The sequence below is a fragment of the Gekko japonicus genome, unplaced genomic scaffold, assembly GCF_001447785.1.
Source record: "Gekko japonicus isolate JY-2015 unplaced genomic scaffold, Gekko_japonicus_V1.1 scaffold1539, whole genome shotgun sequence".
Lineage (NCBI taxonomy): Eukaryota > Metazoa > Chordata > Lepidosauria > Squamata > Gekkonidae > Gekko > Gekko japonicus.
Genome location: NW_015165288.1, coordinates 267,714 through 289,806, shown reverse-complemented (window position 1 = coordinate 289,806; position 22,093 = coordinate 267,714). Strand labels below are relative to the sequence as shown.

Below are 22,093 nucleotides of genomic sequence, written 5' to 3'. Positions count from 1 at the left end.
GAGCCCCGTCTCCTCCTCCTCCTCCGCTGGGCGCTCCTCTGCGGCTCTGACGCTCCCTCCTCCGTCTCCGCCTTCAGGCGCTCGGGAGGCGCTGCTGCTGCTGCTGCTGTCACGCCGCTCGCCCTCTGGCTGTGCCTGCGCGCCCCCGGTCCCGCGTCTCAAGCAATTGCTCCCTCTAAGCCGTGGGGTCTTGTGAGCAAGAATTCCACTTTGTGAGCTCCTGGCATTCAAGTATGGAGCGAGCGATTTGGCTACTGCATACATTACTTTGCTCTGGAGCCCTCCTTCCTGAGCTAAGGCAAAAAATGTGCGAGCCGGAGGCTAAAAAACTGTGAGCTGGCTCACACTCACTCAGCTTAGAGGGAACACTGGTTGCCGGGTCTCAAGCAATGCTCCCTCTAAGCCGTGGGGTCTTGTGAGCAAGAATTCCACTTTGGGAGCTACCGGCGTTAAAGTTGTGAGCCAGCGATTTGGCCGCTGCATCGATGAGTTGGCTCTGGAGCCATCCCTTCCTGAGCTAAGGCAAAAAATGTGTGAGCCGGAGGCTAAAAAACTGTGAGCTGGCTCACAATAACTCAGCTTAGAGGGAACACTGGTCTCGGGTCTCAAGCAATGCTCCCTCTAAGCCGTGGAGTCTTGTGAGCAAGAATTCCACTTTGGGAGCTACGGGCATTAAAGTTGTGAGCGAGCGATTTGGCCGCTGCATCGGTTAGTTTGCTCTGGAGCCCTCCTGCCTGAGCCAAGACAAGAATGTGTGAGCCGGAGGCCCCAAAACTGTGAGCTTGCTCACACGAACTCAGCTTAGAGGGGACACTGGTCTCGAGAAACAAACACGTTTAATACGGGCTTACGGGCCAGTGACAGTTTTTGTTTTTCTCTTCCCCAGAGGTGCGATTCTGTTGCAGCAAGTCACATCAGCGGCCAGATCCTAAGCAGAGTTACGTTCGCAGGAATAAACAGCATTCAAAGGGGATTTAGATAGATCCGTGGAGGATAAGTCTATCAGTGGCTATTAGCCGTGGTGACTGAGGCTTACCTCCACTTTCAGAGGCACTAAGCCTCTGGATCCCAGAACTAGGAGGCAGCATCAGGGGAAGGCCTCGGCCTCTGTGCCCTGTTGTTGGCCCTCCAGAGGAACTAGTTGGCTGCTGTGTGAGGCAGGATGCTGGACTAGATGGACCACTGGTCTGATCCAGCGAGACTCTTCTGTTCCTATGAAGGCCTCTGCCTCTATGCCTTGTTGTTGGCCGTCCAGAGGAGCTGGTAGACAGGATGCTGGATTAGGTGGACTGCTGGTCTGATCCAGCAGGGCTCTTCTGATGTTTCTATGAAGGCCTTAGCTTCTGTGCCCTGTTGTTGGCCCTCCAGAAGAACTGGTTGGCCACTATGTGAGACAGGATGCCGAACTAGATGGACCAGTGGTCTGATCTAGCAGGGCTTTTCTTATGTTATATTAACCCTGTGGGAAGTCAGTGGGCTTAGAACAGTGGAACTCTGCTTAGGCACTGTAAAGGCTTAAAAAGTAAATAGTGTGACCAGCATCATTTGACATGGACTCTTTAATGTGCTTTGTTCACATGACAGCTTCGTTTCAAATGTGTGCAATTCCTAGTCCTATTAAATTGCTTATTAAGTATGCCATCCAATGGACTGCATTGCCTTTCTCACTGAGGAATAACACAAATAATGTAAACCATCAAATTCATAGACTCGAATTCCTTTATTAGATCCTTATGTATGTGTGTATATAAAATTAAGGGAGAGGAGAAGTATTCTCTATCCTAGTAGCCTAGTATTTTATGCCCTCTTTATCCTTTGTGTGCTAAACATGTTGTAAAAGAAACTTCAGCTCTTAGCCACAAGGTATAGATAGGGAATCCAGGGCAAGTGATGCACTGTATTCTTGGTGCGGGGGGGGGAACAGTGGTAGGGCTTCGAGTATCCTGGCCCCACTGGTGGACCTCCTGATGGCACCTGGTATTTTTGGCCACTTGTGTGACAGTGTTGGACTAGATGGGCCTTTGGCCTGATCCAACATTGGCTTCTCTTATGTTCTTATATATGTTCTTAAATGCATGTTTTTTGATGTGTTTGATTTATACCTATGGTTATTCAGGTACTGATCCTCAGTTTTATTTTTAAGGTGAACACACATACATGCAGGACATAGATGCATTCCCTGTGATGTGTATAGGGCTTGTCACTAGTCCTTTTGCATATGTTACAGTGAGCATGCTTATAACTAAGAAAGAGCCAACAAACACATGTTTGGCTCTAAAAATAAAACCGATGACCAGTACCTGGATAAATGTGGGTTAAATTGTGCATTCAGCCATATGAGTTAAATAAAATGTAAGAATTATGCAGTATGTGTAAAAAGAAAAATTGCATACAATGTGCAGAGGTAGTATGTGCATTCACTATTTTTAAAATTTTATTTACGTAATTTATAATTTTCCTTTTTCACTTGGACTCAAGGTAGATTACACAAGAGTGAGTCAATACAATCCACAAAGTGGGACATTCAATAAACAATGAAATAGGATTTAGATTTTAGAATCAACCAGAAGTCTAAAAAACAGTATAATGTCTGTACACTGTAATATCTGAATTTTTAAAAGGAGGTCTAACGTCTGAACTAAATTAAATTCCAGTGAGAGTTTAGACTGGGATTAATCAATTTCTTCCATTTTAATAATTTGACCATCAAATGGAAGAGAGAGGAATGGGAGTGTCTAGCACAGCCTCCAGAACAAGCCCTTTGGCTTTAATGGACAGATTTGATCCTTATCCGCAAAAAGTGCCTGATGAGTTCAGAGATGCTTTAGGCTGGTCCTGCATTGGGCAGGGGGTTGGACTAGATGATCTGTATGGCCCCTTCCAACTCTATGATTCTATCATTCGAAGTTGTTTAGGACCTAAATTTCTCCATAGCAATTTCCTTGTTATCTTTGGAATACAAAGTAGACTTTGCTGAGATGATTTTGGTGCAATTGTGTTTAAGAGAGGTGTTTGTCTTAAACTGGGAGAGGTGTTTGTCTTAAACTGGGGAAACATAAAACATGGTGTCCTCCAAAGAGAAAGTGAGGTTCATGGAGGCAAATGGCGGATGGCCTCTCATGCTGAAGTAATGACAACTAATTCATTGAATGATTATATTCCTTTGAATTTAGCCACCAATTTCTGTTTAATTTCATTTCTGATATTTATTTATTTATTTATTTAATTCGATTTAACGTGCACACAAACACACGGGGCCCCTTTGATCAGAGTATTCCATTTAAGTAGGCTAGGTTGAGAGGCCCTTTGTTTTTCACTCTTGCAGCAAAGCCATCATCATCATAGGCTAATGATGCTAATTTAGAAACAGGAAGTGGAGGTAGTGAACCTGTTTATAACAGCACAGCTGATAGTCTGAATCCATGCATTCTTTTCTTGGAAGTAATTCCCAATGAGTGCAGGTATATTTGGGATTGCAGGCTAGATCTGTTCAAACGTTTAGAAACTTCTTTTGTTACTGCCCTTTCTGTTTTCTTCCAATTTCTAAACTAAATAGTCAGTTCTCTGTCTTGTTCCATGCACCTTTTCTAAACTGAGTCAGCTGGAAAAGCTGCTTGAGTTCACATGAACAGGAATGGCAGGAAAACCTTAGTGTGCAAAAAAGTTAGGCCATGTTCACTTCTGCCACATGGCTGTTTGTTTAATTACTGTGTTGATTGTGGTGGTTCTCCAAGGTCCTGGGTAGAGGTGTTTCCCGTATGGTGTGGGAGGCATTTCAGTAGATGATGTGGAGTGAACCATCGACCTTCTGCATGCAAACACACCTAAAATGTCCTTGCTCTGTAACTTAAAAATGCAAATGCGTTGCTATGAATGCTCCCTGTGAGCAAAAATTCTACTTTGTGAGCTACTGACATTAAAGTTGTGAGCAAGCGATGTGGCTACTGCATAAATTAGTTTGCTCTGGAGCCCTCTTTCCTGAGCTAAGACAAAAATGTGTGAGCCAGAGGCTAAAAAAATGTGAACTAGCTCACACTAACTCAGCTTAGAGGGAACATTGTTTGCTATAAAGTTGTTGTAGAACCAGTTTAAAAAATCATGGTACAGTGTGCAATAGTTCATCTATCCATGACAGCTGAAGATTGATCTCTAATGACTCTGTGATCAGCAGTAACATGGAGAATATGACTGTCTGCTTCTGTGATAGATAGCAGAAGGGATATTCAGTTCATCATGTTTAGTCACTGTCAATGATGCACGCTATCTCGGGACAGTAAGAGTATAATTATTTACCTTTCTTCTAGAATCATTATAAATGTCTATTTTCTTTCATTAGTTTTGCTCAGTTCTCAATCCCCTTTTTCTTGCCAGTGAGGGACAAGAATGAGTTATGCAGAAAAACCCGATGAAATCACGAAAGACGAGTGGATGGAAAAGCTCAATAACTTACACATCCAGAGAGCCGACATGAACCGCCTGATTATGAACTATCTTGTTACAGGTAATTAGCAATGAATTGCTTAAAAACTTATTTTATCTACAGTGACCCTAACAGTAACGTATTACACACTTTGCGGATGTCTCCTGAACTGCTATCTAAGCAGCACGGTCTAGCGTACCTTGGGGATGAATTTAACCATGGTGTGTTATTTAAGCATAATGTGGTTTTTAATGCTGGGTTTTAATAACTTGTTCTGTAGGGAAGTCAAAAGAACATCAGAAGAGCCCTGCATCTGTTCCAGCATCCTATATCACACAATGGCCTATCAGTTCCTCTGGAGGGCCAACAACTGAGCATAAAGACTGAGGCCTTTCCCTGATGTTGCCTGCTGGCACTGGGATTCAGAGCTTGACTGCCTTTGAACATGGAGGTTCCCTTTAGTCATCATGGCTAGTAGCCACTGATAGACGTATCCTCAGTGAATCTGTCTAGTCCCCTTTTAAAGCTGTCTATGCCTGTGGCCATCACTACATACTCTGGAAGTGAATTCTACTTTTTAATCACTTGCTGTGTAAAGAACTATTTCCTAAATCATTCTAAGTGTCTAAAAACTAAGTTGAACTTCCAAGACTTGCCTACACAGCTGTGGGTAAGCATAAGAGATTTTTTTCCTTTCCCAAAAAGACTGGCCTGGGGAGGTACCTCACAGACAACATGCTGCTTCTGAACAGCCTGAATAAGTCTTGCTTCTGAGTAACCATGTTCAGGATTGGGCCGTATATGTAATCATTAAACTCCAAACAAGTTTTGGTAAAAATTGTAATTTAGGAAATAATGTAGGTATAGGATATGTTGGTGACCATGGTTGCATGAAGTACTTATTGGTCTTTGATCCAGATGACTTTGGCTGGGATCTTAGGAAGGGCTAGAATGTTCTGGGAAAATCATCCAGAATGTGCGATTTAAGCAGTATGACCCCATATGTAAAATTATCCAGATTAGCAGCTAAATAAAGCAGTAGTCTAGTGGAACCTTAAAAATTAACAGAACTTTATTCTAAGATAAGTTTGTGTGAGTCAAAACACCTATGTATCTGATAAAGTGAACTCTGACTCATGCACATTCATAGTAGAATAAATATTAGGGTGTCTGATGCCTTTAGTGAGTGCAGTCCACTTCCCAGATCACTGTAGAGGGACGTAGACCCTGAGGTTGTACCTCTTAATTTTTACCTTTATGGTTTCAGAAACCAGAGTGCTGGCATGAAATACTTTGGTTGCGTGCTCTTTCTTCTTTTTTGGGGAGGGGTGGCTAAGCGATCGGGTTCTTATTTATTTATTAGGTTCCTACCCCACCCTTCCAGCCTAGGCCGGCTCAGAGCGGCTTACAACAGAATAAAACCAGACAATACAAAGCATAAAATCACGTGACTTAATATACATACAATATTAAAAATTCAGCATGGTAAAACATAATAAAGTGCTAGCAATATCCTCAGTTTACGGTCGGCTCTTCGGTCTTCTTCGGCTATCTTAGGTGATTGGCACGGGCAGTGTGTGGGGGACAGGTGGGTCAGGGTTCAACCAGCATAGCTATTAATTGCTGGTGATGGAGTATTAGGTGGTGGCGGCTCCAAAAGCCCGGCGGAAGAGCTCTATTTAGTAGGCCCTGCGGAACTGTGAGAGGTCCCGCAGGGCCGTGGTCTCTTCTGGGAGCGCGTTCCACCAGAAAGGAGCCGCCACCGAAAATGCCCTGGCCCTAGTTGCAACCAATCCAATCTGGCCTCCTTGATGCTCGGGAGAGCCAGTCGATTCTGGGTCCCAGATCTCAGCGTCCTCTGGGGCGTATATGGGGAAGAAGAAAAAGAAGAGATTGGATTTATACCTCGCCCTTCACTACCCAAAGGTGTCTCAGAGCGGCTTACAAACTCCTTTCCCTTCCCCTCCCCACAACAGACACCCTGTGAGGTAGGTGGGGCTGAGAGAGCTCTGACAGAAACTGCTCTGTTTTCAAGAACAGCTCTTATCAGAACTACGGCTTGCCCAAGGTCATCCAGCCAGCTGCATGTGGAGGAGTGGGGAATCAAACCCAGTTCTCCCAGATTAGAGTCCGCGCACTTAACCACTACACCAAACTGGCTCTCAAAAGGCAGTCCCTCAGATATGCAGGTCCCTGGCCATAAAGGGCTTTAAAGGTGAGTACCAGCACCTTGAAGTGAACCCGGTATGCTATAGGCAGCCAGTGCAATGCCTGCAGCACAGGTCGGATGTGTTCCCAGATTGGGATTCCCATCAGCAACCTGACTGCAGCATTTTGCACCAGCTGCAGCTTCCGGGTTTTCAACAAGGGCAGCCCCATGTAGAGGGTATTACAGTAATCCAGTCTCGAGGTGACCATCACGTGGATCACCGTCACCAGGTCATTGCGTTCAAGGAAGGGAGCCAACTGCCTAATTAGCCGAAGGTGGTAAAAGGCCGACTTGGCAGTGGCTGCTACCTGGGCCTCCATTGTTAGGGAGGCATCCAGGAGCACTCCCAAACTCCTAACCTCCGGTGCTGGCACGAGTGGCGCCCCATCGAAGGTGGGGAGCCTTACCCTCTGACCACTCCAACTCAGGCACAGGACCTCCATCTTTGTCGGATTCAATTTCAGCCTGCTCAGTCTAAGCCAACCAGACACAGCTTGTAACGCCTGGTCTAGATCTTCCAGTTTGGAGTTGGATTGGTCGTCCAGCAACAGATAGAGCTGGGTGTCATCTGAGTATTGGTGACAATACTCCAGGCAATCTGGGCGACAGGGCGCATGTAGATGTTAAAGAACATCAGGGACAGCACTGCCCCTTGGGGCACTCCACATTCCAATGGGTGCCTTCGGGATGGCTGGTCCCCCAGCACCACTCTTTGTCCCCGATCTTGGAGAAAGAAAACAAGCCCCTGTAAGGCTAGTCCTTGAACTCCAATGTCGGTGAGGCGGCAGGTCAGCAGCTGATGATCGGCCGTGTCGAATGCAGCCGACAGGTCTAACAACAGCAGTACTGCCCCGATCCAGATGCCTCCAGAGGTCATCTGCGAGAGCAACCAAAACCGTCTCCATCCCATGACCCGGACGAAAGCCGGACTGGAAGGGATCTAAAATGGAAGCGTCATCCAAAAAGCCCTGTAACTGCGTTGCCACCGCCTTCTCTATTATCTTGCCCAAATACTGCCGGAACACGTCTGATGCTTACAGCTGAACAAACTCCCTGTCGACTGCGAAATGTGTGTGATTAAAAATAATATATGTTGTCCTCCTTTACCCCCCATCATTGTTAGTCCCGTGTCAACACATGAGTAACTGTAAAATCGCTCAGAGCCGGCCACTCTGCAAGGATTGAGCGATCAATAAATTAAAAAACAACAACAAAACAACAAATAGGGCAATTTGGAAACCGGTCGATAGTTGGCCAATTCGGCCAGATCCAAAGATGGCTTTTTCAGGAGGGGGCGTACCACTGCTTCTTTAAGTGCCTCCGGGAACAGCCTGTCAAGGAGGGACTTGTTGATAATCTCCCTCAAGGCACCCCGGAACCCCTTGTGGCCAGCTTTAATTAGCCACGAAGGACACGGGTCAAGGAGGCATGTGGTGGGGCGTACAGTTAGGAGCAATTTGTCAACTTCCTCTAGGTTGAGTGGGCTGAAATAATCCAAAATGTGACAAGAAGACGCGCTTGGAGCCTCAAGTCCCTTCACTGTATCAACTGTAGCGGGCAGATCACGGAGGAATGGCAAAACTTTATCCACAAAGTAGTTCGCAAAGCCTCACAGCCGATGTCCAATTCCCTGCCGTTTTGCCTGTCTTGGGACAGAGCTGTAATAGACCGAATCATTCTAAACAATTGTGCTGGGCGTGAACTTGAGGACGCAATCGTGGCCGTATAATACTCAGATGGTTCTTACATTTCAGAGGGCTTTAAAGAAGCAGCAGAGAAATTTCGAATGGAGTCGGGGATTGAGCCCAGCGTTGATTTAGAGACCCTGGATGAAAGAATAAAAATCCGAGAGATGATCCTCAAAGGTCAGATCCAGGAAGCCATCGCACTAATCAACAGCCTTCATCCGGAATTGTTAGACACAAACCGGTATCTTTACTTCCATTTGCAGGTAAGAATCAGCATTACGCCGGTATTGAATTGTATTAATCAGATTGTAGAGGAAGGTTATACCAGAAGGGCTGTTGTCTTTTTTGGGAGCTTGTAGGATATGTCGTAATGTGCTTTGCCAGTGTTAGGACTATACATCAAGAGTCTGGCAGCCAGTAGTATACTTAATATGCTTCTTTCCTCTTCTGCCTCCTACCCTTTGAATTTTCCATTCCCTTCCATTTTTGGCTTTAACATATAGTTTAGTGTCATAGCCACACTGGTACTTAACATAGTTGAAGCTCACTAAGTTTCTCTTCTTAACTTGGATTTGAAATGCATTTTTCAGCCCCTGGTCAAAAGGGAAATTAATGTTGATCACAGGGCAGATAAGAACATAAGAGACGCCAATGTTGGATCAGGCCAAAGGCCCATCCAGCCCAACACTCAGTATCACACAGTGGCCAGAAATACCAGTGCCATCAGGAGGTCCACCAGTGGGGCCAGGACATTAGAAGATGTGCTATTAAATCAGGATTGGGGGGGGGGGAACCCTATGCCGGAGGTGCTAACTGGTATCCTGTGGCTTATTCAGCAGTGTTAGATCTGCACCCCAATATTCAGGCTGACTTGTTACCGTAATCCGGCTTCATGTGACTGTTGAATTAGATAAGCATATGGAGCAGAGGCCCATCAGTGGCTATTAGCCACAAGGTATAGATAGGGACTCTCGGGCAAGTGATGCTCTGTCTTCTTGGTGCTTGGGGGGGGGGTCAACAGAGGGAGGGCTTCTAATGTCCTGGCCCCACTGGTGGACCTCCTGATGGCACTGGTATTTCTGGCTTGGACTGGAGGGGCCTTTGGCCTGATCCAACATTGGCAGCTCTTATGTTCTTATGTTGCTTGAGATCTCTAGTACCATGGAGGGTGTGCAGAAGTCACATGTGCCCTCTGCCCAGAGAGCTTACGATTTCTGTGTGTTCATTCACTTCATTTTTGCCCTGCCTTTCTCCCCAGTGAGGATCCGGATTCCAGAGTGGCTTACATCCTCCTCACTGTGAGGTAGATTAGGCTGAGAGTGTGTGACTGGTTCCAGCTCACTGTCTGGCAAATCCTGGACCTGCAGGGGCAACTCACCTTGGCTGAGACCAACCCAATATAACTGGTAGCCGCAGCAGCCAGGCCGGGAGGCATCCAGAACAAGTGGGGGTGGGACTTTAGGCTCAGGAACAGAGTTTGGCGGCCAGGTGGAGCCAGTCGCATCACCAGGCCCTGTCTGAGGGGCAGCTGCAGCTGAGACAGGGCTTCAGGGCGTTTCTGGTTGGGTGAAGGGTTAGAGGGGAGGAGCAAGCCAGGGGGAGGGGACTGGAAGGGTGGCCCGTTGAAGGAGAATCTGCAGCAGGCTGGGGAGGGGGGGACGAAGCGTCCCGTGCTCAGGCAGAGTGGAAGAGCAGAGGGTCTGGAAAGGAGGAGGAACAAGGTGGTGCAACCCTTTCCCCCCTCTCCTGGCTGAGGCCTTGCGGGTCCTCCATTGCAGGGGGAGGTTGTGGTGGAGCAAGAGCAATGCAGCCTTGCCCAGGGGGATTGTCACACTCACCCACCAAGCTTCCATGTCAGAGTGGGGATTCGAACCTGGATCTCCGAGATCCTTATCCAGCACTCTAACTGGCTTTAGTATGGGCAGTATGGAGAAGCCTGTGAATTCCCAGCTTTATCTTATGGTCGCAGAGACTGGTTTGGGGAAAGTCACTTGGCATTGGAAGTGTAGCTGCAACAAGGAAAGGCTGGTTCAGTGTATGAGTTTGGCAGTGGCCTGCTGTTCTAGTAATTAAAAGTTTAATCATATGCTGCCCTTAATGTTTCCTGCTTCATTCAGACAGTTTTCAAGCAATAGCTGCCAAAATGCATCTGTAGGCCTCCCAACTGTCCCCTCAAGCTTATACCTCCCAAAGTAGCTGCCATTTATAATTTTAGTTATAACCATTAAGAAACGATGATCTCTGGGTTGAAGAACCTAAACTACCCTTAGATTAATAAAACCATAGAGCTTGAGGACTCCAAAGAGCCATGTGGCCAGATTGCCTCTCTAGGCTGTCCTCCTCTTTTACCCTTAAGAAGAAGAAGAGATTGGATTTATACCCCGCCCTTCACTCAGAGTCTCAGAGCAGCTTAAAGACTCCTTTCTCCTCCTCTCCCCACAACAGACACCCTGTGAGGTAGGTGGGACTGAGAGACAGCTCAGACAGAACTATGGCTTGCCCAAGGTCATCCAGCAGCTGCAAGTGGAGGGGTGAGGAGTCAAACCCGGTTCTCCCAGATTAGAGTCCACACACTTAACCACTACACCAAACTGGCACCAAGCAACCCAGACCTTGAGGAATAGTGCTTGGATGAAATAACGGTGCTTGAAATCCTCCTCCGCATGTAGGTCCGGGTCGTTATTAACCTCTCCTTTTTTCAAAACAACTGGAGTGCTCAGCAGACATTGTTTGAAAGTCGTAGAAAAGAACAAGAGTCCAGTTGCACCATGAAGGCTAACAACATTTGTGGCAGGGGTATGAACTTTTGTTCATACTTCTCACGCAGTGACTCACGAAAGCTCACTCCCTGCCACAAATTTCGTTAGTCTTTAAGGTGCTATGGGACTCTTGCTCTTTTCTGCTGCTACAGACAGGCTAACACAGTTACCCATCCCGTTTGAAAGTATTAATGTATTTTGAGCCTGCTTCGGCGGGGAGGGCGGGAGTATAAATTAAATAAATAATGCACAAAGAACTTGACACACTGTTTTCTTCACTGTTTTCTGCTCACTTCTTCTTTTTTTTTGGCTTGTGTAGCAGCAGCATTTAATCGAGTTGATTCGGCAACGGGAGACAGAAGCCGCCCTTGAGTTTGCTCAGACGCAGCTAGCAGAACAAGGGGAGGAGAGCAGAGAATGCCTGACGGAGATGGAACGCACTCTGGCTCTGCTTGCTTTCGATAACCCCGAGGAGTCGCCCTTTGGAGACCTGCTCAACATGATGCAGAGGCAGAAAGTAAGTGTCCTGCTCCTCGTATCAGCTAAAATTTCATATCGCATCAGTCCTGTCCCCCCCCCCCCCCAAGGAGTCTTTTCAATTTTTGTCTTTATTTAAAGTCAGTCAGTTTATTCAGTTTATATGACCGGAGGTCAAGCGTAATTAGACAGATTACAAGTGTAAATTCGACAGGTATAATGCCTGGGAATTTCTAAAGTTATTACAAAACTGTCTCTATAAAATAGATGATAAAAGTTAGGTTTAAAACTTTTAAAAGAAATACAAGTAAATAGTAAAGCCTTAAATTTAAAATCCAGTATTAAAATCTGAAAAGGGTTTAAATCCAGAGTTTAGCAATGAAGAAGAGAAGAAGAAGAGATTGGCTTTATACCCTGCCCTTCACTACCCAAAGGAGTCTCAGAGCGACTTACAGACTCCTTTCCCTTCCCCTCCCCACAACAGACACCCTGTGAGGTAGGTGGGGCTGAGAGAGTTCTTGACAGAAACGGCTCTTTTTCAAGAATAGCTCTTATCAGAACTCCGGCTTGCCCAAGGTCATCCAGCCAGGTGCAAGTGGAGGAGTGGGGGAATCAAGCCCGGTTCTCCCGGGTTAGAGTCCGCACACTTAACCACTACACCAATGGAGACCCTCTCCATTATAACAAGATTATGTACTTTTCAAGGAAAATATAATTGCCAGATTCGTCGCTACTGAAACAGTTATTTCAGGAACAGTGTCCGCCAGTAAAAAAGAAATCACCCATGACTCCAATGGAAGATGGTTTTTAGACAGAATCGGATGAATTCAATAAGACCTAAGAGCTGATCATTGGGAACGAAGCACATAGCCTGTCTGAATAGGAAATTTGTGCAAAACGTCCTGTTAGCTCCGCAGATGAAAAGGCAGTTCACCTCGCAAGAGTAAATTTATTTATTTATTTATTTATTAGACTTATATCCCGCCCTTCCACATGGGCTCAGGGCGGCATGCATACCTGTGAGAAGAGAAGAAGCTATGCAGGAAGAGTTAACAAAGGAGGGGTGCCTAGAGCGAGAGGAGAGCAAACACACCTGGGTTGTGCAGCTGTACTAGCTCTATCCCAATTAAATGCCTTGGATCTAATCAGTTATACTATGAAGCATCAAGAGGTGGGGACCAAGCCATTCCAACTTCTTATCTATCAACCCAACCATTCCTATAGTTAATCCTTCTTCAGTAGGTGTAAGAGGCCCCTAGACGATGGGAGTAGAGAAGAAAATCTTCAGTTTTAGTTCAGAATCAGCCAGCCATGCTCTTAGTTTGACAGAGCATTGCGCTAGCTCCCACCTAAGCACCGTTCCTGCCATGCATCTGGGGGCTCTGAGTATCCAGCGTATAAACTGGATCAGTATTTCATCTATACGTTTGGAAGCTTCAGTTATCCAGATGGCTGCCTTATATAAAAACGGGGGTATTATTTTTGCATTGAAAGCTCCAATAGCCATTGGTATAAATTGACCACCCATTGAGAAATAGAACCTGAGAAGTCCATCGATGTTTGGCCTAGCGATGTCTTGGGATAGTTTAGGATGCAATTTCCATGATAAATTGTGACTGAAAGTCACTCCCAGGTATTTAAATTGGGTCGTAAGTTGTATCGTACCATCACGCTTTCTGATTTTGGCTTAACTTTTTAGCAAAGGCCATAATTTTTGATTTACCGAGAGCCCGTCTTGTTTACAGTCCTCGGTGAAAGCGTTAACTGTTTTCCGAAGGTCACCTTCGGATCTTGCTAACGAAACTGCATCATCCACATAAAGCAGCACAGGAATTTCTTGGCCAGCTAATATAAGTGCACGTAAAGCGTACTTTTAAAAAATATAAGGCATCGTATCATTTAAGTAAAAATTAAAAAGCATGAGGGCCAATAAACATCCTTGTTTTACCCCTTTCACAAAATGAATAGGATTTGTAAGCTGGCCCTCCGGGCTGTAGCGCATCTGTGTGGACGGCTCTTTATATAGTTTTAAAATAAGCCATAAAAGCCTTTTACTTTTTGAGGATTTATTTTATTTGATTTGATTAGTTTGATTTATACCCTGCCCTTCCTGCCAAAGCGGGCTCAGGGTGGCTTACATAAAATGTATATAAATACAATTATAAACATTCATAAAGCATCCAAGAACAATCAGAAACCATTTTCGAAGTGCCGGAAACAATTAAAGTGCAGAGCGGAAGTTCCTAAAACCAACCGTATCACTACTTAGGTATTGGTCCTGGTGGTATGCTCAATCTGATCGCATAATTTATGCGGCGAGATTGACTGACTGACTGCGAAATAGACTGAGGGTGGGAGAACCAGGGCACAGGGTCGCTCCTTTGTGTTTAAGGCAGCTCGTAATCGAAAGCCTGGCGGAAGAGCTCCGTCTTACAGGCCCTGCGGAACTGTAAAAGGTCCCGCAGGGCCCTGATCTCCTCCGGGAGCTCATTCCACCAGCATGGAGCCGCCACTAATTTAATTTGATCCACAAATGAGATCTAGGTACAGAATCAAAGGTGGCTTTTTGGTCCATAAATGCAGCATAAAGACAGTTACCAGCTTTAGATGAATATTTCTTGGCTAAAGGATCGAGTACAAGGCAGTGATCCAAAGAAGAAACACCTTTTCTAAAACCTGCTTGCCCAGGATAAAGAACCTTGTCAGTTTCCAGCCAAGTCAGTGACTCAGAGTGAACGAAGTCTGCATATATTTTACTATATATATGTAACCAGACTAATTGGGTGATAATTAGCTGGATCATTTTTTAGGCCTTTTTATGTATCAGACCAATTATCATGTATTACCGTGAAGCTGGGATAACCCCTGTTTTGTTAATTTGGATAAATAAAGGAGCCAGAATATTGCTCCACCAAACCGAATTTAATTTCAATAAATCAATTGGAACCAAGTCCGGTCCAGGTGCTTTTCCCAAATGCATTCGTCGGATTAGTTGGTTCACAGTCTCTGGAGAGACCGAGGACCCCAAATCAGTTTGGGTGTGTGTGTCAATTTGCACAGTTTGAGAATCAAAACTAGGTGTGTCTCTAAAATACTTCTCCCAAGTTGCAGGTGTAATATACTCTGAAAAATTAGAGTTTGTGGATAAGCCCCTATTAACAACTTTCCAAAAGGCTTGTGAATTGTTACTACAGGTGGCCGTAATTAACATCTCCCACTCTTTTTGCTGAGCTACCCATTTTTTGCATTTAGTCATTATCCTAAATGGTCTTTTTAAAGAAATAAAATCTACTAAGTGATTCTGAAGCTTAGTATTTCTAAACAACCATAGTCTGGCCCTTATACATCTTGATGAGGTCTCAACATTCCCTATCAAACACTTATTTCTGCAATCAAATCTATGGTGAGAGAAAATCTTAACATAAACTTATTCTAAAAGGTCAAAGAGGCTTGTTAATTGGTTAAGCATGCCCCTGTATCTTTCTGCATAAAAAACTCCCTAATAAAAAAAGCTACAGTCCTCAAAATTCATAATAGTTGTTGCTATGGATGCTGGAGTCCAACGTCCACTTCATCGGTCTCAGAGCTCACAATCTTTGTAAGGGCTGAGATATTGTTACAGTCGATGTCACAAATAACAGACTCAATCCACAGGTCTCAAAGAAATGCTACGCACTCCTCTAAGTTCGAGATAACCTGGTACCCAGTCTTTTCTTATATGCTCACCCATGACATACTCCCAGCCAATCCTACAGTGTTCCCTCTAAGCTGAGTTAGTGTGAGCTAGCTCACAGTGTTTTAGCCTCCGGCTCACACATTTTTGTCATAGCTCAGGAAGAATGTCTCCAGAGCAAACTAATTGATGCAGCAGCCAAATCACTTGCTCACAACTTTGATGCCAGTAGCTCACGAAGTAGAACTTTTGCTCACAAGATTCCACAGCTTAGAGGGAACATGGCTAACTCTTTAAAACTCGCTCTAACTCAGCCATGTCAGAGCTCGATCACACTGTGAACCACTTACACAGCATAACAAAGATATTCAGGCCTTTTGTTAACATCAACAACACTACCCTAACACTCATAACTACGGTAACACCCAATATGCCTACTATCCAGATATCACAATGCTGTCTATGAAACAATATCTCCCTAACTTACTTAGTATAATATGTATTGACTGTCCTATCTAAAAAGGTTCCTAATGTATGCCATTCTGTCTGTATACTCTTGTTATGTTGTATCAATCATTGTATGTTGTTATAAAAATAAATAAATAAACCAATCGGCGTCACAGTGGGCATAAAAATACTCAAATTCAAAGGGAAGTGACCCCGACCCTGATACTCATCTACCTTAAACTCGTGTATCTGCGATAGAAAACCTACTGAGACCAAAGCGTACTCAATAACACTGGTGCCCCTATGTGTCACATGAGTAAAATCGCCAAGGGGACCTAAGTCTGCAAGGCCATGTAAGATCACCAGCCATAGTTCACTGTGCAGTTAAACCACTTTCCCCCAGCAGCATTTACTTTAGTATCTTTAGAACGTCTCCTAAATAAGTGGGAATAGGATACCTCATTCAGCGTTTCCGTCAATCCCTTATCTAAAAGTATTTCATCATTTTGACCAATGCGGGCATTAAAGTCGCCCACAAGTAATACCGAGGCTCGAGGGTACAGTTCAGGAATCTGCTGGAGAAGGTTCTCCAGTTCTTTCCATACCTCTAAATAGAGTTGAGCAAACTTCAGAGGATGGCGGAAGACCGGAAGGCCTGGTGTGGTCTGGTCCATGGGGTCGCGAAGAGTTGGACTCGACTGTGCGACTGAACAACAACAAATAGAGTCGATGTTCAGAATTCTGCTTTTTACCTTAATTCATAATACATTGAGATTGTGCTAAAACTGCCCTTTCCTGACAGTTTGTTAGCGGCTTTTGTTAGTTAGCTCACTACGTTCTGTGCCCAGATCTTTATAAGCAACTATCAGAAATGTATAAAAGGGCTGCAAGATTTAAGAAGAACTCATGGAATGGGATTTCCCCTCTTCCCCAGGAATTAGGGACCTTCACAAAAATAACGTGGGGGAAAGTAGTGGTGTTCAGAAGGGGTTGGAGAGATTAGTAGGAATGGCCTCCACAAGCAGAGGTGCCGTTCTCTGAGCAGACACGGACTGTAGGATGCAAGTCTTTGGGTTAGATCCAGATTAAATTTGCACCTAGCACCACATCCCGCTTCCTGCAGAAGACCCCTCTCGTGTCATTCTTTGGGGTCCCCTACCCCCAGGAGCAGCATTCCGTGGACACCGGTGGGCTGCCGTGGGAGCCGGAAAGGCAGGAAGGTTCTGTCCCTCTGTCAGAACATTCGGTCTGGGTCTAACCCTGTATCTGCAAAGTGCTGTACGGTGTTCTGTAATCCACACAACAGCATGGCTATTAACAATGCCATTTCGCAGGTGGGGACTTGAAGATCAGGTACTCTCTTGAAGCCTCAGAAAAAGATCCCAATAAAGGAAAACTGTATCCTGACTGCGCTCAATTGATTTTTAAATATGAAAGTGAACAGAACGCAAAAATTATTCGTGAAGCACAAAATACATAAGACGAGTACAAAATATATACAGATATTGGTTGCATTTAGTTGTTGTATTGGTTGCATCAGTATTGTTATCAATGTTGTTCTACAAGGTTCATTTTCCTTCATCTGTTCGGAAGAAGATATCTTTCGAAACGGTTGGACATTCCGGAGATCATCGTTAACAACCAGTACAACAACTAAATAACTGTTTAATACCTGTATATATTTTGTACTCATCTTATGTATTTTGTGCTTCACGAGTAATGTTTGTGTTCTGTTCACTTTAATATTTAAAAATCAATTGAGCGCAGTCAGGATACAGTTTTCCTTTATTGGGATCTTTTTCTGAAGCACTTCTTGGCTGTTACCATCTACTTTAAGCTGCTGTCTTGAAGCCGCCATAACCAGTAAGGTGTCAGAACCTTGGGTGGTCTTCCTGAATCATTCTGGCCCTTCTCGATAAACGTGCCCAGTACTGACCCGAGTTTTTCTTTTCTAGGTGTGGAGCGAAGTGAACCAGGCTGTTCTAGACTACGAAAACCGTGAATCGACACCCAAGCTGGCGAAATTACTGAAGCTACTACTGTGGGCTCAGAACGAGCTGGACCAGAAGAAAGTAAAATATCCCAAAATGACAGACCTCAGCAAGGGGACGATTGAGGAGCCCAAGTAGAGCGTGTGCAGGTGGACACTCAACCCTCGGAACTGCACAGTTATATACATTTTTAATCAGTCTGTGACTGAAATATTTTTACTACAGTTCAGGACTTCGCAGTTTGGTTGTGTGTGGGGTTTCTTTTTTGTTTTGTTTTGTTTCTTGGCAAGCATACTCAAAGGGAGGCGGGTCCCTTTTTAAATGCAGCAAGCAAGCATTGGGGGAAAAAGCATCGTGTCACTTTGACCATCTGACTTAGGCTATGCACTGTCATACATTCTTAGCAGAAACAAAACATGGCGCGCGCTCTCTCTTTTTAAAAATATATATATATATATACTGTGCTGAAGGTTTGTAATGGCTGGCTACCAAGCTCACTTTGGTGGCCTGCGAATTAATGTTGACGCTCTAGGCGACTCTCCAGTTCAATTTAACCTTGTCTTCTCACTTGCAACAATGACTCTTTTCTCTGTGTTAATTTATAGCCAGACGAGCATTCCCTATTTAAAGACTTTAGCGGTCGGTCGAGTGATCTTTTTGTGAAACCTCACGGCAGCGATTGTTTTCTGCATAGGATATATAGCGTAGAAAGCTTGTATGCTGTGATAGAAGGTAACCTCCCCCCTGCTCCTGCTTTTCACACCTTGGTGACTTATTTATATATGGGGATGAATGTTAATGATGGGCCTAGTTCTCTCAAGTATTGCTGACAAAGGTGGTGGGTCGTGTGTGCCCCCCCCCCCCCCCGTCCCCCGGTAATTTTCAAGGCTGACCAAAATAGCCCCTGAAACAAGACTCCAGAATTAGGTTTTCTTTTCGCCACTTTTAGTTTGATTCCAGTTGCAGTCATTGTATGGGTGAAGATGGCAGCTGCAGCATTAAAAACAGCAAGTGTGTGTTAAGCTGTTGGAAACATTCTCAGTGCCGATCCTCTAGAAAAGCACGGCATTCCTTTTGGCTCTAGCGGGGGAGTAACTTTTACTTCTCTCTGGTAAAACGGAGCTTTAGGTTTTACAGACCTCTTCCTGAATTCCTATTTTATTCTGATGTGATTACGGTGATGTTTGTAGGGCTGGCTTGCCTCCCTGACAGCCTGAGTTAAATGTGCCACAGTATGAGGTGTGTTAGGTGGCAGAATGGGCTATATACCATGTCAGACCACAGGTGGAGGATCAAGTTTTGGAATCTTTTCCTAGCTTTTTTTTTTAATTTAATGCTCTGCAAATAGAAAAATCATACCAGAAAGAAAATGGGAGGAGGTAGAACCCCCCCTCAAAAAAACCTGTGTTTTCAGTTTTCATGGAATGCATTTTTGTTGTTGTTGTAAAGCAGCATTTGGAAACTGGGATCCGCTGTCTGCAGTAGCGCCATCCGTGCAGCCTCCTGCCGCTTCAAACTGCTGAATGCCTAAACTAGGCTTTAGTTCCATGGAAGCTCTCTGGATTCAGATGCCGCATTGGTCATGTCTTTGCGTAGCATCCCATACCCTCAAAAGCACGTACGGCCGCCACCTTAAAAGCATGACATACTGGCTGGGTGGTCTTCGGTGTCACCGCCCGCTAGCTGCAAGACTGCCGTCCCAAATGCCCAACTTTTATTTTGCAGAACTGTTGGGACAACTGACCAGGACGGCAGAAGAAAGTAATAAGAATGGCTGCCCGGCAGCTCTGGGATGTGCATATTCTCTACTCTGTGCCGTCCCTGCAAATCTTGTTAATTCCAATGATACATTTAGGAGCTGCTGATGTGACTCGCACAGTGAAGGCGGTAGCCATTATATATTCTGCCTCGGAAGCCCCCGCAGAACTACTTCTAGCTGCCTGGGTTTGAATATTAAACTTTGGGCATAATCATACAGAAATGGGTTTTCGTGCAGGCTTCAGGGAAATGGACACAGATTGGAGGGGGGGGTTGTTGCTGAGGGGTTGGGTTGGATCTGGCAGATCCATGTAGCAATATTTTTCTCCAGTGATAGGAGCCCCCCCCGGGAAGCTTTTCGCCCTCTAGGAAGGGCTCCTCCAACCAGGAAAAAGCATCGTCTTCTTGCGAAACCTATGGTCTTTTGGAGTACCGTTGAATACTTATTGCTTGCAGGCAGCATGATTTTGGGGGAAAAGCAGTCGTATAGGCTGTAGAAGTACAACAGTGTCGGGTATATAACTGTCTTTTCCCCCTCCATTCTTGGCTGCAACATGCAGTCTGAAGCTTGTTAAAAAAAAAAAAAGCTTCAGAGTTCAGCTTTCTTGCATAAAACCGAACAGGACGTGTATTTGTGACATTTTTCCTTGCTGGTGTACAGCCCCACTTCAGAGGGTTCCTGTATGTTCAGAGCGCTACGCTGATTCCATGAATGCACAAATAACTGGAACTTTTCACTATCGCGTTTAATTCATTAACTTCCAAGCCAAATATGTGTGTGTGGGGGGGTCCCCCCCCCCAAGGGTTTAAACATAACGTTATGTTAGGTGTACGATTTCATTTGGGTTTTGTAACACATCACACACTGAAGCAGCTTTAACCTATAGAGATTTTTTTTTTTTTGGTGCGGTAACAGAGAGAAATATTTAAAATGGTATGAAAGAAAGCTATGCATTTTACAGAAAGTTCAAGGGTGTAGTCCCGGCGGTACTCTTAAGGGAATCTTTATATTCGTGTGTATATAAAATAGTTTGCATATACGGAATATATAATCAGTTTTGAATTATTCTCAAATGGGAGAGGCTGTGGAAAATGTAACTTGTGGAAATAACTGTACCCAGGAAACAGTCCTCAGTACATAAAACGAATTTGTCATATGCATGAGAAATGTCTTATTTGGTGGCTATGGCTGAACGGTCGCAATTTTGTTAGCTCCATAATGTTAGATTACCACTCTTACCTGCTTAGCATTAAATACCACTTTGATCAACGTGTGTTACATTGGATGTGTTAAATTTTTCTTTCACGCTTAAACGCCCCAGTAGTTTCATCCATGGTAAATGGCCATGTAATCGGTACCTCAGTGTGTGTTCCAAGCTGAGGGCGGGGGATGGACTTGGATAGCCAAAATTTTGTATCCAAGAAAATGGGTACAGAATATGCAAGTAGTATCGACTCTCATCATTTCCGATTTTACGTAGTTCTAACTTTGACAAGGGCATAGCTTAAGTCTTGGCTACTTCTCTATTCTGTGATTCCAGTAAGCATTAACACACCTTTGCAACTATAATATCTAGCTATTTGAAGAAGAAGAAGAAGAGGAGATTGGGTAGTGAAGGGCGGGGTATAAATCCAAAGGAGTTTCAGAGTGGCTTACAGACTCCTTTCCCTTCCCCCTCCCCACAACAGACACCCTGTGGGGTAGGTGGGGTGTTCTGTCCTGTTCGGAACTGCTTGACTCCTGCTCTCAGCGTACGCGCAGTCTTGGCTGATAGACTATATTCCCACATAGGTAGATAATAGGTCACATCGCACACAGTTCCCTAGCAGAGTCACCCCTGGCTGAATGAAGAAGAAGAGAGCCAGTTTGGTGTAGTGGTTAAGTGTGCGGATTCTAATCTGGGAGAACCGGTTTTGATTCCCCACTCCTCCACTTGCACCTGCTGGATGACCTTGGGCAAGCCATAGTTCTGATAAGAGCTGTTCTTGAAAAAGAGCAGTTTCTGTCAGAGGTCTCTCTGCCCCACCTACCTCACAGGGTGTCTGTTGTGGGGAGGGGAAGGGAAAGGAGTTTGTAAGCCACTCTGAGACTCCGAGTGAAGGGCGGGGTATAAATCCAATCTCTTCTTCTCTTCTTATACCCTGCCCTTCACTCGGAGTCTCAGACTGTCTTACAATCTCCTTCCCCTCCTCTCCCCGTAACAGACACCCCTGTGTGGTAGGTGGGGCTGAGAGAGCTCTGACAGAACTGCTCTTGAGAGAACAGCTCTGAGAACTTGTGACGGACCCAAGGTCACCCATTTGGATTCATGGGGAAACAAACCTGGTTCTCCATATTAGAGTCCATAGCTCTTAACCCATTACACCAAACTGGATCCATGACCTCTAATCCAGTAGCCTCTGGATAGCAGAATGGCCAGTTGGTGAATGCATGTGGAGGTTCAGTGGACGAGTGCAGGGGGTTGGACTAGATGACCTGCAAGGTCCCTTCCAACTCTAACATTCTATGATTCTAAGGGATGGCTGTGAGTACAGAAGGCTTTAAAAGGGGTTGGACAGATTCATGGAGGAGAGGCCCATCCGTGGCTACTGGCCATGGTGGCTACAGGGTGTGCTTCCTTCTTCAGAGGCAGTAAATTTCTAAAACCTAGACGCAACATGAGTGAAAGGC

At 45.0% G+C, this 22,093-nt stretch overlaps 1 protein-coding gene across 1 annotated transcript; it reads left to right on the top strand.

Moving 5' to 3' along the window:
- Positions 1-4,369: 4,369 nt before the first annotated feature.
- On the top strand, positions 4,370-20,687 carry GID8 (GID complex subunit 8). The gene is made up of 4 exons (XM_015410334.1): positions 4,370-4,501; positions 8,384-8,580; positions 11,396-11,593; positions 17,629-20,687. The coding sequence occupies exons 1-4, from the start codon at positions 4,384-4,386 to the stop codon at positions 17,800-17,802; spliced, it is 687 nt and encodes a 228-aa protein (XP_015265820.1). The 5' UTR covers positions 4,370-4,383; the 3' UTR covers positions 17,803-20,687.
- The last annotated feature ends 1,406 nt before the right edge of the window (positions 20,688-22,093 follow it).

Coding starts and splice junctions, on each gene's coding strand:
- GID8 (XM_015410334.1), top strand. CDS start 4,384: ATGAGTTATGCAGAAAAACCCGATGAAATCACGAAAGACGAGTGGATG. Junction 4,502..8,383: donor TATGAACTATCTTGTTACAG/GTAATTAGCAAT, acceptor CTTACATTTCAG/AGGGCTTTAAAGAAGCAGCA. Junction 8,581..11,395: donor ATCTTTACTTCCATTTGCAG/GTAAGAATCAGC, acceptor TGGCTTGTGTAG/CAGCAGCATTTAATCGAGTT.